Source organism: Sminthopsis crassicaudata, chromosome 1 (assembly GCF_048593235.1).
Source record: "Sminthopsis crassicaudata isolate SCR6 chromosome 1, ASM4859323v1, whole genome shotgun sequence".
In the NCBI taxonomy this organism is placed as follows: domain Eukaryota; kingdom Metazoa; phylum Chordata; class Mammalia; order Dasyuromorphia; family Dasyuridae; genus Sminthopsis; species Sminthopsis crassicaudata.
In genome coordinates, this window is record NC_133617.1 from 393,286,425 (window position 1) to 393,304,636 (window position 18,212).

The 18,212-nt window shown below is 38.8% G+C and overlaps 1 protein-coding gene across 1 annotated transcript in view; it reads left to right on the forward strand.

The window, feature by feature from the left end:
- Positions 1-18,212, forward strand: part of LMF1 (lipase maturation factor 1) — a 745,091-nt gene that overhangs the window by 667,041 nt on the left and 59,838 nt on the right. The window contains exon 7 of the mRNA XM_074279711.1: positions 9,875-10,058. Within this exon, the coding sequence (XP_074135812.1) occupies positions 9,875-10,058 (184 nt within the window). The remainder of the gene's footprint in view (positions 1-9,874; positions 10,059-18,212) is intronic.

Consider the following 18,212-nt stretch of genomic DNA (forward strand, 5'->3'; position numbering starts at 1 on the left):
TTCCTAGGATGCTAACTGTCCCAGGTAATGTTGTTTCACCTACTCTGCTTTCATGGACCCAACTTATAACATCTAGTGGGAGGGGATTGTATTTATTTGTTATAGTTCCAAGATGTATTTTTGCCATACAAACCCACAAATAATGTTCCAGGTCTCTGCCAACCCAAAGAATCCATTTTTCCCATGAAATAGTTTAATTCATTTCAGATTTTTCTTTGCTATTTGCCAGTACCACTGCCTGCCATGCAAAGTAATAGCAATAAAATCCAGACTTGCTGTCTCCCACCACAATTACTTTTTGTTCCTTTCCTCCAAAGAACAGGTTTGCTGAATGGGGCAGCAGATTCCTTCCCTTCTATTATTCAGGAATGCCTAGAACTGTCACCAGAATTCTTTAAGATTAGGAACTGGGAGCAAGTTCTGTTAGTACAATTCAGACAGGTAGTGCTAAAATGGATCTGTCTGAGATAAGATCCAAGGGCACAGTCTATATATGTGTGAACTCAAGAATAATAACAATAATATAAGTACAAATTTCCTCATTTTATAGATGAGGAAACTGAGACATGGAGAAAGTGAAATGAGTGTCCCATGGTCACAGTTAACAAGGAGTTAATCTGAAAACACAGATGTCCAGTGTTCTTTCACTGATCTACCCCACCCCTCATAAGAACGTAAGATACAACCTAGACTGACATGATTGTTCATGATTACCCTCACAAGGGGATGGCACACTAGCCAGTCACTGAGGATGTCCCTGCAGTCTCAGCCCTCTGTAATCCCTTCTCTCAACATTTCCTCATCTAGCCAACTAAAGCACAGTTTCTAACCACTTGTTATAGTTCTGTTTCCCTAATTATCCTGACCCAGTCCTGACTCAGTTTCCCTGCTTCTTCGTCCCGCAAAACTTCCCCTCTCTCTTATCAGAATATTAGATAAGGATTAAAGCTCTTATGTTATAGAATATCAGAATGCCTCTCCCCATCCCAAGCTATCAGAATGTCAGATAACATCTTATCAAGATGCCTCTCCCCATCTCCAGGGTGCCTCCCCTCACCCTGTGCTCTCTGCACCCTGATTCCGCCCCTGCCTCAGTCTACCCTGAGACTGAACTCACATTGTTTGCTGGATTCTTGGATAGTCTCATTGGCCCTGGGACCAAACTATGGATCCATTTGGTTCCAGCATATCTCTCCCTTTTAATAAATTTATAATAATATATAATAACATATTATAATTTATAACTCCTCCCACTGAGAATCCTACTTTCCTGGCATCTGTCCTCCATCACATTTAGCAGTTTGTGCTCTAAATGTCCCTGCTTTTGTTCCTGGGGAGTGCAAGGAGAGAATAGGATAAATACAGTCAATCTTCAACATTCACAGATTTTATTTTCATGACTTCAAGCATTCCTGACATTTTATTAGTAACTTCATTTTTATATTCACATTATTTGCAATTATGCACAATACGACCAATATGAACAAGCTCCCAAGAGGGGTTTCTAAGCTTGAAAGCTGACTTGGAACATTTGACTAGCTGGCCACAGATATCAGCCCTACCTAAATCTTCATTTGTTGTGGCCTCAAGGCTGCAACTCTTCTCTGCTGAGTTCTCATTCTCTGAGGCCCTTAAGAATCTCAAATGGTGCATAAAGCAACCATTGCTGAGGGGTTATTTCAAGTGAGCTCATCCTTCCCGCTCTCCAATGCCATCCACCAACCATGGTCAGAGTGTTGGAGTGTTGAGACCTCACCAGTCTTGTCACCTTCCAGGAACAGCAGCTAAAGTCCTAGTAGCCTCTGTGTTGGTTTCATAGAGCCACCAAAGTATAGAGGTTTACAGCAATATAATTACAGTACAACACCCTCACACTACCATTTGGCACAGTGGAAGATAAGACTCAGGTTAAAAAATGGTATAGTTTTAAGAATTTTATTTGCTGTACAGTATTTATGGTGCTATAAACTTCATGTGGTGTGAAAAGGAAATATTAGCGAAAACAATGGTCTGAATTTTTTTTTTTAAATTGAGACACAAAAGATAACAGAATTCTAGAGAATTACTAGTGAGAAAAAATATTTTGCATGTTACCAATTTTAGTTTGTCTATTACATTTTATGGGTTATTTCATGGTTACTATGTAAAGAAAAGCTCATATTATCAGAATTGATATTTTTATAAAGAATTCTATGCAGAAAAGTGTATTTTCAACAACCTCTAGCAAAAAATTTTGGTGATCCTAGGAACCTAATCCCCTATTTCCCATAGGTTCAGTGTATGAACATTTGCATTTTTTACTTTTGTATCACTTTCTTTACTCTTGTGAAAGTTGAGTATTGATGGTACTAAATCTAGTCAACAATTAAGTGGCAAAATAGTAAATATCATTATTATATAATAAAATGGCTAGAACTAAATGGAAATCTTTTAAATTGTTTAGCCATTCCATGTAATTAATATCAAACAGTATTGGCTTAGAACCACAAAGAAAGAAATGTGGTCAATTAGGTAAACTCTGCCCTGGCCTGATTAGCATGGGGTTATTTTCTTCCCAATACTTTTTTTCTCTATACCTGTGGCAATCATACCAGGAAACTCAACAGGCCTATCAAGGTACTCCATTTTCCACTGGAGTTGGAGGAGTATTGTAGATAAAATATCACCAAAGAGTATCATGAGTTCTTATGATTTGGTGTCTCTATGAGCCTTTTCAGCAACCTCTATTTGGATTTTTGTGAATAAGGCCAAATAAAAACACTTGGAATTGCCCAAATCATCCTGTGTAGTTAACATAAAACAGTATCAGGTCTCTTTTATATCAGGTGATATAAAAGATATTTTCTCTCTGATGATGGAAGTTAAGGAATCTGATACTTTGCTTTACTAACTCTCCTAATAAAAATCCTACATGTCCCATAAAGGAGGCAAATGGTACCCAGTAACTTAGAGTGGACTGTGGAGAGCTGGATGAATGACCATTACTACAGCGATTCTTGGCTACATTACTATGGCTTACCAACTAATCCCAGGCTCAGCATGAGTTGTTAACTTCATCCTCACTTATTTTCTCTATCTTTGTGGCTGAAAGTAGCTAGGTGACTTTTACCTGAGGAGTTTAGCATACTTTCACTGTCATTCCCTAAGGCTACCTGAATTCTCTTACACTGCCATATTCTGTTGAGCAGAGACCTAAAAGAGGCTTCCCTTCCTGAGGGCATTGATGTATGCTACTATACTAATTATTTCATATTAACTGGGCCAGACAGTACCACGATGCCCTTTCCCCTATTTCTATGGCTCTATACCAGAGAACTTCCAATTGAGTGGATTAGGTGATAGCCCATATGAAGGTTGAAGTAGGGAAAAAACCTTAAGGAAATTCAAGGAATCTGCTTGGTCAGCCTTGGGGAATGGGAAGAATATATAGAATTCCCATAGCCCAGACTCTCACTCTTGATGCCACATAACCTAAAAAGAAAGCCTAGAAGCTTATCATATTCTTGAAGCTTTGAAGAATCCATATTCTTCTTCTCCCCATTTCCCCCAGCATTCTAATCACCCTTATTTATTGCAAAAGTCTACAAGTCTGCATCTTTTGAGTAAGGCACAGAAAAAGATATAGCCTTTAAATGGGCTACCCAGAAATCTTCCTACCTCATTCAGGATCAGCATTCTATCCGTTGTGCCATCTATACCACTTCCCACCCCCACCATCCACCCCCTCATTTTCCTGGGTTTTGTCTCTCACCATTAGAATGTTAGATCCAGGGGCAGTTAGGAAAAGCAGTGGCCCTGGAAGACCTGAGCTCAAATCTGGCCTATGACACTTAACACTTACTAGCTATGTGAAACTGAGCAAATCACTTAACTCTAATTGCCTTGCTTAAAAAAAAATAATCAATATAATATATAGAAAGTTAGTTTCTTGGAGGCAAGAAATGTGTTTATTTGGACTTGTAGCCTCAGCACTTTATACAGTTCCTCGTATACAGTAAGTACTAAATAAATATTCCATCTACTTGTCTAGCTGTACTGTTCCCTAGGCAATGGACATAGCTATGACACATTCTTGTTTAAGGATTTTTTTAAAAGTCACCAATGAGATACAAGTGTCATTTGATTCTAGTAAGGCTTCAAGTATGGCCTTAATGATAGAATTTATATTCCTTGCCCAAGGATCAGCTTAGCTAAATTCAGAGAGGCTTGTTACTAAGCTGGCCAAGCATCTCACAAAGGTCATCTACTGAAACAGAAGGAATTATAGTCTATAACTTCGTGGGAGTATTTTTTTTTTTGTTTTACCAATAAAAGCACAGATAATTTCAATACTAAAAAAGAGTCATTATTATTGTTAATTCTTATAAATAATAATAATAGCATTTATATAGTACTTATTCTGTGCTAGACACTGTGCTACCTTCTTTAAAAATATCTCATTGGATCCTCATATCAACCTTAAGAGATATGTACAATTATTATTATTTTGAGGAAATTGAGAAAATAGAAACATGTAGTGATTAAATCACTTGGCCAAGTGTCTGAAGTGTCTCAAGGAGTAATTTTATCAGTACTTCAGGCTTTCTCTGCCAACCCCACATAGTGACCCAGGACATTCATCAGTATTGCCAGTGAAGGACAAAACCCAGGCCATACATTTTGAACTGGATGTCCTATAAACATTCCAAACTCAATATTTCCAAAACAGAACTCATTTGTATTTCTCCTTAAACCCACTTCTCTGGGTTGACCTTTTTCTATTGATGCTAAACTGTTCTTTCAGTTAAATTTTCAATGTAAGCATTTACTCCTCAGAAACTGACAATCACTGCAAATCAAAGCTTTATATATTATTTTGTTACTTTCTAGATTAGAGAACATATTAACAATGTAGATTAAACTTAAGAGTGGTCAGTAGGTAGTCTGGAGTCACTAAGACGCATGATCCTAAGTTCCGGTCTGGCCTCAGACACTTAGTAGTTGTGTGACCCTGAGCAAGTCATTTAATACTCTTTGTCTCAGTTTTTTCATCTGTAAAATGAACTGGAGAAGGAAAAGGCAAACCATTCCAATATCTTTGCCAGGAAAACTCCAAATGAGGTCACAAAGTGTCAGAAACAACTAAAAATGACTAAACCACCACAAACTTAAGAGTGTGTGTGTGTACTTCTCCCCCTTCCCCTGGTCAGCCCATTTGTTAAACATTTACCTATACCTCACTGTATTACTCCATAAACATTCTGGAGCTCAGCAGTATAATCCCAAGGAATGACGTCGTCATACTAGAGGCCAGAAACTAGGGAAGGATGATAATAATTATAGTAATAACAAGAGTAGGCATTTATGGAACACTTTAAGATTTGCAAAATCCTTTGTATCCATTTTCTAATTTGAATCTCACAAGATCCTTTGCTTCAAATGATCAGGTAGCTGCATTAAGAAAACAGAGCTCAATCAAGTTCCAAGCCCACTTTATGCACTTTTAGGAGAAAATAATCCCTGTAGCCAGAGAGGAGGAAGCATACTTTGGAGAAAGGCTGGTAGATATTGATTTTATCACATCTCATCCTTTGGTGACAAAGACCCAGGGATCTTCTAGAGTATTTCCATTTTGATCTTCTTAGGGCTTTCACTGGACAATTCTTCTGACAGCTGGTGATTCAATAGTTAGAACACTGGATCTGGAGTTAGGAAGAGCTGAGTTCAATTGTGGCCTTAGCAGTATGACCATGAGCAAGTCACTTAACTCTGCCTTAGTTTTCTCACCTTTAAAATGAGGATAATAAATAACAAAAAATTTAGGGCTAGCAACCTCTCAGAATTGAGAGGATAAAATGAAAAACTATTAGTAAAACATTTGGGAAACCTTAAAGTACTAAACAAATGCTTGCTATCTGCTAGTATTCAAGAGCCCAAGGTAACACCACCTCCTCCATAACATGTTAAAACACCAGAGTAAGATGTTAATAGAGATTACTATAAATTGTAGTAGCAATAAATATCTAGAAATCATATGTGAATCTCACTAATTTTAGCTAGTTGAGGAGAGAGGAATAAGGCTCACTTACAAATGATGAAAAGTTTGAATTAAAAACTAATTTGAAGGAAAACCAGTTTATTGTTTTTAAGTTTATTAATTTAAAAGGACCTAAGAAAGTGTTATTATCTAGGAGAGGTCTTAATGGGATCAGATTTAATGCATAGGTAAGAGTAATTTGTAGAAGTCACTAGATTCCATAGAAATTAGAAATGTGTTCTAATTGCTTGTAAACAAATACTTTTTTATATAAATTTTAAATAATCTCCCTAAAATGTTTTTTTTTTTTCAGTTTATACTGTCTGAAATATTCTAAACTAATGGAGTCTGAATTAATGAGTTTCTACTGTTTCCATGTCTGTGAAAGAGCCAAAAGAAATCATTTTTGGATGATCTTGGTGTTTTCTGTAGCCAAGGAAATTCCCATGGGTCAAGATTAGCATAAATTCATGGGAACCCAAAAGGGAAGCTTCCATTTTAAAAAATGAAATTCACTAGTTTAATAAAAAAATCAAATCATACAACAACTAAAACTCTAGAAGTTTTTTTTTTTTTTTTAACACAATGTTCTTCTCTGCAGCTAACCATCTCAGAGCATTAAACACTGAGAAGCTAAGTAATGTGTCCAAGAACATACCAGCAGTGTGTGTGTCAGGAATGAGACATGACTTCAGGTCTTTTTGTCTGTGAGACTAGTTCTTTCTTCAAAAATGAATATCTCTCTAATGACAAATAACAAAAGAGAAATGACTTTCATTTGGAATTCTTTTTTTTTTTTTTTCATGAAGACTAAATGTTCTGATAATATAAAAAGGCATCTTTAAAAAGAGTTTTTAATTAAGAGTCAGGACATATGGTTCTAGAGTCTAACCCTATCTCCTATGTGATCAATTTAATCTTCCTCAACCTCTTTAGAAAACAATTGATCCCCTCACAAAGTTATTATTTTTAAAAATTCCTTAATAAACCTTTAAAAATTAGGTGTAATTAATTGTGAAATGATCATAGAATTGAAGAGTTAGAAGGACTTGTAGAAGGCATCTAGCTTTCCCCAATTATTTGGTCTTCAAGAACTCATTAATTTCCCAAGTTGGCAACTCCATTTCTGGAAAACTCTAGTGGTAAGGAAGTTTTCTTTGATATTAAACTAAAATCTGCTTCCCTATAACTTCCCACCATTGGTCTTAGTTCTGACTTCTAGGACAGCACAGACTAAGTCTAATTTCTTCTCTCTGTAATAGCCTTCAAATTTTGACACCTGACAATAAACATGTGAAAATTTGACTTCTTGTTTTCTTATTACTGAGATCAATTTCATGGTATCAGTAAAGTTTCAATTTTCCTAACAACTTCATACTTAACATACTACTCTGTGCCATCAAATTTGTGGTGTGGTCAGGAAAAAAGGTCATAAAATGCATTTGAGTTTTCTTTTAGTTAATTTCACTGATATCATGGCAAAATCAGGTATATTTTACTTCCTTGAACAAGATCTTTGGTAGCCCAAAAAATTATTGGTTTCAATTCCCTTTGATTATTCACAATGTTCCATGTTTAGGAATGTTCCTTAGCATACATTTTAATGTAAATATTCAAAGGGCTTATAATTTCATTAATGGGGAGAACTCCTGATTTGAGTTTATAATCATGTTAATGTGGAAACTCCTATTATGTTTATAGCACTGGTGTGGGACTTAGAAGATAAGTCTTAGGGGAATAGAGTGAGTCACACAGAAGTTAGATGACTTGCCAAAGACCCCATTGTTAATACATTTCAGTGGCATGATTTGAACCCATATAACAAGCTTAACTTTACATATAGCTTTACATATAGCTTCATTTAACTAAAATCAAATATATTTTTCTTCAGTTATAAAGTCCTGAAATATGATTATGAGTTACCTTAAGTAAAGGCATTAAAAACTTTGCCAGGTAATTGTAGGCAGCACTTGTAAGAAATACCTAAGCTCATTTAGCTACACTAGCTGGAGATAAATATTAACTAAAATGATTTAGAAGTGATCAATGATTACAATCATATTATCCTAGAATCAAAGAGCTTCAGCATTGGAAAGGACACTCTCTAGCCTGTCAAAATTTTTTTGGACCTGACCCTATCATTCTAAGTTAGCTATCCTTTCAGTTTGAGTAAATCCATTCTTTCCTCCTCAGTAAAGGTCAGGGGGATTTACAAATAAAGAATGCTACATACACTATCAGACCAGGTTTATGGCTTGGATAACTTTGCTGAACAGCTTTTCCTTTTCTTTTTTAAAAATTTCTAATATATAACATTTTATCTCCGCCCCAATTACATGTTAAAACAACTTTTTAGCAAACATTTGGTCTTTTGTTTTTTGAGTTTTGAGTTCCAAATTCTTTTCCTCCCTCATTTTCTGTTTCCTCTTCCCTGAGACAGCAATCAGATATAGGTTATACACATGTAATCATACAAAACATTTCTATGTTAGTCATTCTGTATAAGAAGACTCAAAGAAAGAAAGTGATTCTTTAGTCTACATTCAGATTATATCACTTACTTCTCTGGAGGTAGATAGTATGCTTCATCAATAGACTTTTGGTATTCATTTGGATCATTGTATTGATAGGAATAGCTATTCACAGTTCATCATACAATATTGCTATTTCTGTGTACATGTTCTCCTGGTTGGGTTCACTTCATTTGTAAGTCTTTCCACATTTTTCTGAAATTATCCTGTTTGTCATTTCTTATAGCAGAATAATATTCCATTACAATTATATACCAAACTTTGTTTAGCCATTCCCCAATTGATGTATATCTCAATTTCTAATTCTTAGCCACCACAAAAAGAGTTACTATAGTTTTGTTTTTGTTTTTTTGTTTTTTTGTAATAGGCTTTTTTTTTATGACTTTGGGATGTAGATCCTAGTAGTGGTTTTGCTAGATCAAAGAGTATGCATAGTTTTATAGCCCTTTGGACATAGTTTAAAATTGCTCTCCAGAATGATTGGATCAGTTCACAATTTCACCAACAATCCATTAGTGACACAGTTTTCCCACATACCTACTAACATTTATCATTTTCCTTTTTTTTTTTTTTTTTCTTCATATTAGCTAATCTTTTTTGGTTCTTTGTTACAAGGGCTAAGTTCATTAAGTAGGGAAAAGGGCAAAGCTTTTGAAATTAGGTGATATGGAAATAAAAGACATTAATAAAATGCAAATAGGAAAAAAATAGCGCTTGAAATAGACCTACTTTTCTGAAACTCATATCATAGAATCCAGAACTGAAAGGAATCTTAGGTAATATCTAGCCCAAATGCTCCATGTTGTTTCTGAGAAAATGGCAAAATCAAAGGTGTAGAAAGTAGCAGACTGGAATTCAAATTCAGCATCTTCCGACTCTAAATCCAGCCTTCTTTCTCAAACAACATAATCCATCCACTACAATCGAGGTCTTCCTTTGACTCTTTCTACCATTATAGAATATGGGCTGTCCATCTGTCACACCTTATTCTTGTTACTGGACAGTCTTCTTCCATTTCCTGTTCCACGTGTCTTTAATGATTCTTTTTACATCACTTCTCACCTGTGGATCATCTCTGTTAATACACTACAGCTTCTTCATAGCCACAATGCATCTCTCCATTTCCCTTTGGGTCACCTGATGTTATGATTCCTTTGAGATTGTAGCATTCCAAAAATCATAGCCATTTTTATGCCATAAAGTACCATAGAAATAGAAAATGCCATAATCATTGTTATTTCTGTTTTTTCCCCTATGAAAAAACTGATCCATCAGTTAGTAAAGCTGCTTTTACTTTCAATATATTTTTTTTTCCTTTTCTCTTTAGGTGATTCTTATCATTAGTGGAAACCTGAGCTTTCTCAACTGGTTGACCATCATTCCCAGTATTGCCTGTTTCGATGATGCTGCCTTGGGGTTTCTTTTTGGCTCTCATCAGGGAGGGGTTAAAGATCGAGTCCAGAAAATGCAAGTTGAAGAGGCCAAGGAGAATAAGCCCCCTGTGAGATATGGTAAGTTATTTCTCAGGAAGAAAAAGGCTCCGCTAGGATTTCCCAAAGGCACATCCAGGTATAGTACAAGGGGTTGTGAGAAATTTATATGTTATTTGCATTTGCCTACCTAGAGGGCACGGGCTACACTTCCTGTTAGGCAGTCTTCTTGTTAAAATGCTTTCTAGCTGTGTTGAATGTTGTCATTTCTTGAATTTTCTCTTCTCAAATCCTATTTGCCCAAAAACAGTTATGGGCTATTGCAGCAGTAAGTGTTCTGGGCTGGGATTTAGGAGAGGAGTCTGTTCCTAGCTTTACAACTAGTTCACAGTGTGATCTCGGAGAAGTCACTTCTCTGTCAGCCTCAGTTTCCCTTTCTATACCAGGTGAAAGAGAGGAGCTCTGAAGTCCCTTCTGGTTCTGAGATGTAATAAAGTCTTCCTTTGGGATGAAGAGGTGGTGGCTTCCAAGGAAGAGAAGCCTATCCAGGGAACGGGGCTGGGTGATGATGGGGCTTTCCAGGAGCTTGCTTAGATACACTTTAGAAAGCACTTCTGTGGAAGAGCCATCCCATTTGTCTGTCTGGAGGTACAGTTCTAGGCATTAGGGATAAAATATCATCTCCAGTGATGAGGAGCAGAAAAAGCCCCCCCCACCCCCACCCTAGATCTGGGCAACCCTTGGATTATAGCATTATCTGGAGAAAACCAGAATTTACCATCCAAGTTCCCTGAGGCAGACCGGGAGGAGCACTATCTTGACCTTTTGATTTTAATTGGATCTTTTGTTCTTTAAGTGAGTTTTTACTGCCTCACTCTGGGCCCAGGTAGAATTCTTAGCTGAATACTGCATTGACAAAACCTAAACCATAACTCCAGGGTTACTGTTATCTAATCAAAAGCAAAAATACGATACAATTCCCACCCTCATCCTAGGTTATATTCCCCCTATAAAAGAACTTCCTAAATCCTTTTTTAGGATTAACTCACTTTATGGAATGGACTGAAGTCCATATGTCTTCCCTGGTTAATTGTGAGTTCCTCTAGGGAACTTAGTTCTCTTGTCTGTCCCCTTTTTAATTGGTAAAATCTATTTTCCTAGCTAAAAACTCTTGTGGAATTAGACAGCTCTTAGCATAAAATCTTTGCCCCTTAACTTGGAGAGGTCTAAGCCTACAATTTTTTTTTTGAGACAACCAGGGACATTGGCCTGAGATTTCAATGTTCTTTTGGAGTTCAACACTCCCTATCCCCAACATTTGGTGGCCCATACAGGGAGCCTTGTGACTCCAATGTATTTTGAGGTCTGCTATCTGCCAATCATTGTTATTTTGATATTCAAAGGAGACCCCAAAAGGTTTGGGTCACAGACTGATATCATGCGGTATTTTTAAAGAATTTGCAGGCTTGAACCCAACTCCTAGTCAAGGGGCAAAGTTGATTGTACTTGTAATGCCAATTGAAGCAGATCTTTTTTTTAGTAAAGAACTAGGAACAAGAACATACATATATAGGAAAAGTTAGAGATCTAGCTCTTCATGTCACTGATATTCTAATTGCATGACTAGAGGTAGAACTGAGGAGTGGTCTGGTAGGCATCTCAATATTGAATTTTATGGTTTAGAGGTGGGATTGAGAAGTCATTTGGTATGCACCTTGGAAACCCTATTGTCACTGACCAACAGATTGTTATTTGGCAATCAGCAATGTTTGTAGTAATGAGAGAAAGGAAAGGGGGAACCCCATTTCTCGGCGCATAGATAGTAAGATAATTCCATGAGGCGCAGTGTCCCCTGTAAATGAATTTACAGGTCTGAAAACCTAGATTGATAAATAAAAGGTTTATTGTAGAAGTTTGGAAGTAAAGCTCAGTTAGAGAGACGCCAGGGCCAGAGGTGGCCGCTGGGCAGGCAGGAACCCTTACATGGCTGGAAGGATACCATGTGTTGGGAGGAGGGCTCCTGCAAAGAGAGCACTCTGGCTCGTTTCTTTTATACCTAGAAGATGATGGGCAATACCCCTCAAGTTCTCGGTGGGCTTTTCAGTTAGCTCAGATCAGATGAGGGCTGGGGGAAGCTGAGCTGATGGTGGGGCTGGGCCCGGGTGCCTTTGACCAGGATTTGTGAATCAAGGTCAGCCACGAGTTGGGCAATTAGAAAGGAATCTTAAAGAGACCTCAACCCCCATCATTTCCTCCCTTAAACAGTTGAGACTTAAATTCATTTAAGAAAAAAGAAAATATGGTTCAGTGTCCTTCAATTAAGGCAGGGTTGAAGATTTTCTCCAAAGATCTTCAGAGTAGTGGGGTCCCCTCGTCTTGTTCCCCCCTCAAACCATCACCTCCAGATGCCTGTGGGAAAAGGGGCATCGAGCTGACAAGGGTGGTAGAGATTTGGGGTTTCATGCCAGGAGGTGAGGCGAGGTGTGGGGGATGGCAGCAGGGCATTGAGGGGGTGTCCCAGTCAGTTGTCCCCAGTCAATGTTCTCCAGGCTGAAAGGCCAGCTGAGAATCCAAAGTTTGAAGCCTAGAGAAAACAGATCTCGGGAACAGATTAAAAGTGGGGTGTCATCCAGGGTGGAGATGGTGACATTCAGGAGAATGGGGCCTTTAGCAAGAAATGCATCAGGTCCCTTCTGTGGGCTGCTTGTCTGATGGCCCATCTAACTATCAAAGAGAAATAGGAGAAAATGCTGAGAGAAGATTATTTGTAGCCTAAATTCTTTCACCCTTAATTTCCAGGAAAGCTAATTTCTCCTGGGCTTGGGATTAAAGGATGTGGACTCAGAAGTCAGGGGAGGCAAGTGGCCTTGATACCTAGTAGATTTAATGAACCACTGCTCTTTTGTGAGGCAGGGTCCAAGGATGGGCATATCCCCAGTTGTCAGGGCTGCAGATCAAGATAAGAATGTGGTTTAAGATCTTGGAAATGTTGGAAAAAACTGCTGGTTTTTTTTTTTGTTTTTGTTTTTTTTTGAAGAGAGTTGGTTATTCAGTAAGCAAAGATCCTGAATCTTTTCCTTCCTAGTTTCCCCACTCTTTATGGAGGAGGGGTGAAAAGCATCAGCATTGCCTACCCAGCTTACCGGCCCCTGAGGTGTTGGGGCTGTCCTGAGACAAAAGGGAAACAGGGCCAGACCTCAAATTCCTACCAGGGAGCAGGACGCTGGGGGCCAGGTCAGCCCTTGTGGTGTTCTGTGGTGGTGAGAAGGCAGCTCCTCCTGCTCGAATTCAGGGCAGAGACCGGAGTCTTCTGAGGCTTAAGTCTAGAAGAGATTTGCATAAAAGAGCACCTCTGCTTCTCTCTGAGTGTCTGGAGGCAGGAGTTGCCCTGAGAAGAGAACTGAGAGTCTCAGGTTAACCAGATAAACCAACAGGTGTTAGAAATCAGTTTTGTTCTTACACATCTCTATTAGTTGTCCAGTAGCAGATGACCAGGCTAAATACTTATTTACCCAAGCATTTAGAATACAATGATTACATATAATCAGGCTAGAAACAGCAAGGTATGACATAATTGAATTGCATTAACAATTTCTATTTACTATTGCTCTGATTTTATGAGGAAAAAAATGCAAGATAAATTCTAAACAAATATTTATTATAACCTTATGTTGATAACAATAAAGAATTTGTCCCAATGAGTTCATACCCAAGTAGATGTTTCATAAGTGAACATTATTCATACAAATCAGTTTGTTTTTAAAATACCCAATGCAAATACAATCATATACAGAATGTCTAATTCCACATAAGAGAATTCAAGAAGTTAGCAATTAAAACTTTTAGAAATAAATCCTACCGAAGTATGGATGGCATTCACAGAAACCCAGGCTAAGTTTGAATATTGCTCTTTCCCAACCTTTTGGCTTCAAAGGACTCAGAAGCTTTGCTGGGTGTGTCCTAACTGCAGGGAAGCCCTGTCAAGGTGGGTGGAGATAAGGTTAGATAATCTGTTCAGTGGAGTTTATTGAGAGGCAGTAACCGGACCCCAACTCTATAGCTTTCATTCCCTTTAGGTGTCCTTAAGAGAGAGAGATACGACAAAAACTTTTATTTCACCAGAGCTGTGCCATGCTGTCTCAATGAGCAATGCTTGGCTTGAGCATAGAGCTCCAGACAGCATCAATCAAGTCCCAGGAAATTGAGCTGTCCCACCTCACTGATAGAGTGTGGGGGGTTTGTTACCTCATGAACAGGAAGACTGAAATAGAGGTAAGAGCAATATTGGAGTAGGTCTCTAGAGAGATGACATAACCAGTGGAAACGGCTTCTTGATAAGAGATTCCCATAGCTTGGGATGGGAGAGACATTCTGCTATTCTGAAACATAAGATCTTATCAAGTATTCTGATAAAGAGGCAGGGGGAGGTTCTGCAGAACTAAGAGGCAGGGAAACTGAGGCAGGACTGAATCAGGATAATTAGGGAAACTGAGTCAGGACAATAATAAACAAACCAAACTAAAACTAGGAAATGCAAGGACTTGTAGCAAGAACCAGTTTCTCCCCGATAACCCCAGAATTATTAGCATAGAACAGCACTCCTTATTCAGAGAGACACACGCCTCCCTGTTTGAATCTTTGCAGTTGGGGGGCATCTCAGCCAGAGATGGACAGTCTTTAGGTCTGTGGTCATTTGTGCATTTAACTCAGCCTCTGCTGTGTAGCAGGTGGTCCTGCTGCCCTGAGAAGGCACCCAAGTCTGTCAGGGGCTCCAAGAGAGAGACAAAAAATGGAGTTTAAGAGCTTCATATTCTCTCTCTCTCTCTCTCTCTCTCTCTCTCTGTCTGTCTCTAGGGAGGACAGATTTCTGAGTAAATTATGCAATCAGACCAAGACAGGCCACCCCAAACCATTAGAGTCCTGATGTCAAAATGCTGAAATAATAAAGGAACTGGGGTAACAGGAGTGGAGAAATAGATCAGAGAGGCTGCCAGTCCCAGGACAGGTGTCTGATTTTTGGTTGTTTCTAAAGAATAATCCCAAAGACTGAATAAGGGATTTCAAAGTTAAAACATAACTCAGCAAATCATAGTCTAGCAAGTTTTTAAACAAAGAGTAAGATAGTTTCCAATTCAGCCTGAACTGAAATAAGACATCAGTTTTTCCCAATTTCCTGACCAGCTGAAATCTCAGTTTCCTTCCCCCCCTGTTTACAGAAATGATCAGATTATACATAACAGACTAGTAAACTTCCTGAAACACCAATAGTCAAACAGTTTTATGCAGCAATAGTTAAACAGGTTTATACAGCAATAGTTAAAAGTTTTCTCATAAGAACAAGTCCCCCAGTTTTAACATGTTTTTAAAAAGCAGGCCTATCTCACTCAGAACCTTTTTGGTGGAAGGTGGGTGGAGAAATCCCATGTGGCCCCTCCCTACTCTGTTAGAAGAGGCAGAGGGAGGGGAAGGCAGCTAGCACTTACCTCAGGCTACAAGGTACTTTATGGTTGAGTCAAAAACAAAAGACCCTACCCCCACCCATCTTTTAGTGAGCAGGGTGTGGGACTTTTAGGGCATTTAGAAAAGTCAGACCCTAATTGGAGATACTCGACTCCTGAAAAGAAAGTTGGGGGTTGGGCGAGTAGAGAGAGATTGGAATTCTACATAGAATTCAGGTGTTAATTTAGCCATTCTCTAAAAGGCAGCTTGAGGGAGAATCTATTCCTATTCTATATCCCTGGACTTCCTGGACCGAAGCCAGAGAAGTTGAGGCAAGAAAGAGACAGTTTAAGGAAACTGAGGCAGTAAAAAAAGAACTGTCACATACCAAAACAGAGAAAGATTCTAGCGAGAAGCCAAATTAAAAATAGTTAAGGAGTGTTTAAATAGTTTCAATCTCTTAATTCTCCTCCCGTTGCAGTCAGGATGAGGAAAGATAAAAGAAATTATTTTCACTCTCTTAACAATTAATTTGCCTGGATTTGGAATTTTGTTCCTCAGCCAAAATTACAGAGATCTCCTTTCTAAAATGACAGCATGGCCAAAGCTGCACTTCAGAAAAGTAGCCTTTAATTATTGGCATATGGGGCATAGGATGCCAATCCAGAGAAATAGGAGATTGTGCTAGGAGCTCCTGAGACAGAAAAAGGCTTGAGCAGTTTAAATTCTCTGTCTAGGCTTTAGAGAGTAGGTAAGTATGCCCTGAGGCTTAGAAAATCCTATATCCAGCCTAGAGAGCATGTTCTAATGCAGGATGACTAAATCAGGAAACTGAGTCCCATTTTAAAAGGTATGGGACAAGCTAGCCTGGAAGCTGCTCGAACTGCTGAGGATGAAGGTTGGTTTTGAGAGACCTGAAAAGGTTAAGGTTAGTTTTTGGGGTAACAATTTTCAGGGTCCCCGTACAGGCCACCAATTAATGAGGGAAAGGAAAGGGGGAACCCCATTTCTCGGCCCATAGATAATCCCATGAGGCGCAGTGTCCCCTGTAAATGAATTTACAGGCCCGAAAACCTAGATTGATAAATAAATGGTTTATTGTAGAAATTTGGAAGTAAAGTTCAGTTAGAACGATGCCAGGGCCAGAGGTGGCCGCTGGGCGAGCAGGAACCCTTACATGGCTGGAAGGATACCATGTGTTGGGGGGAGGGCTCCTGCCAAGAGAATGCTCCAGCTTGTTTCTTTTATACCTAGAAGATGATGGGCGGTACTCCCCAAGTTCTTGGCGGGCTTTTCAATTAGCTCAGATCAGGTGGGGGCGGGGAAGCTGAGCTGATGGTGGGGCTGGGCCCAGATATTCAAAGGGTGCCTTTGACCAGGATTTGTGAATCCAGGTCAGCCTTGGGTTGGACAATTAGAAAGGAATCTTAAAGGGACCCCAACCCCCATGTAGATTATATTATTTCTAAGGCCAGTAGACTTTAGGATCATTGGCAGATTGTTAGAACAATAGCACTTCTAAGTTTAGGGGGTCTCAGGATTACTTCTATATTGCCCCTAGAAGCTGCCACTCCCCATCCCATCATCATTATTATTAAGTAAAAAAAGTAATACCTACCCAGACTTCAGTGACTTGAGCTTTTTTGGTGATTGCAGAATCAAAGAATCACAGTACTGGGAGGGAACTCAGTGGCCATTTGGCCAATTAGTGCTTTAAAAAAAAAAAAAATCCCTTCTACCCAGTACCTGACATGTGGGCCAGTGGGGAGGGAGGGCCAGTAGCCAATATCTCAAGTTTAGGGAATTATCCCTCCCATCAAACCTCAGTATCGACCTTGTGCCACTTCAGCTATTCCTCCTTCTACTCTCCCAGGCCAAGCATTGCAGGCTAATCTTTTTCTCATATAAAAGCCCTTCAGATATTTGAAGACAAATATTATATTCGCCTGCTTTAAACCTCTTCCCAAGGTTCAACAAACCAATTGTTTTTGTTTTTTCAATAATTCTGATGTAGCGTGGTTCCTATCCTATTCTGTTGGTATGCTATGGTTTTGGGGTTTTTTTGAGGCAATTGGGGTTAAGTGACTTGCCCAGGGTCACACAGCCAGGAAGTGTTAAGTGCCTGAGACCCAGATTTGAACTCAGGTCCTTCTGATTTCAGGATTGGTGCTCTGTCCACTGAACCACCTAGCTGCCCTAAAATGAGGCACTTAGGATTCTTCAGATGTCTTATTAGATAAAATTGCCCTCTCCTTTGCTATGAATACCAGTGCCTCTTAGTTATGCAAAGATTGCTCTCTTGGCTGCCACATTTCAATTGTGACTCCGGTTAAATCTATAAGCTACTAAGACTCCCAGGTCTTTTTCACATGAATTACAGAAAGTAATTTTTAGACGTTTTAGATATCTAGATGAAAGAACAAGCTCAGAGTGGTCAGGTCATTCATGCAAGGTGATGTAGCAGCTAGTAAATAAATAAGGACTAGGACCCAGTTTTTTTATGTAGCATTTTATGATTTGCAAAGCATTTTCCATATGTTATCTTGCTTAATCTTGAACAGTAGGCTGAGGATCACAGCATTTGACTGTCAACAGCACCTACCATGTGGAGTGGTGACATTATTATCCCCATTTTACAGATGAGGAAACTGAGATAGAGAGTAGTTAAATGACTTCCTCAGGAGGGTCACATAGTAAGTGCCTGAATTAGGATTTGAATTCAGTTCTTCTTGGCTATAAGTCCATCACTCTCCCTGTTGCACCACTGAACTTTGTTTCCCTCATCTATAAAATTGG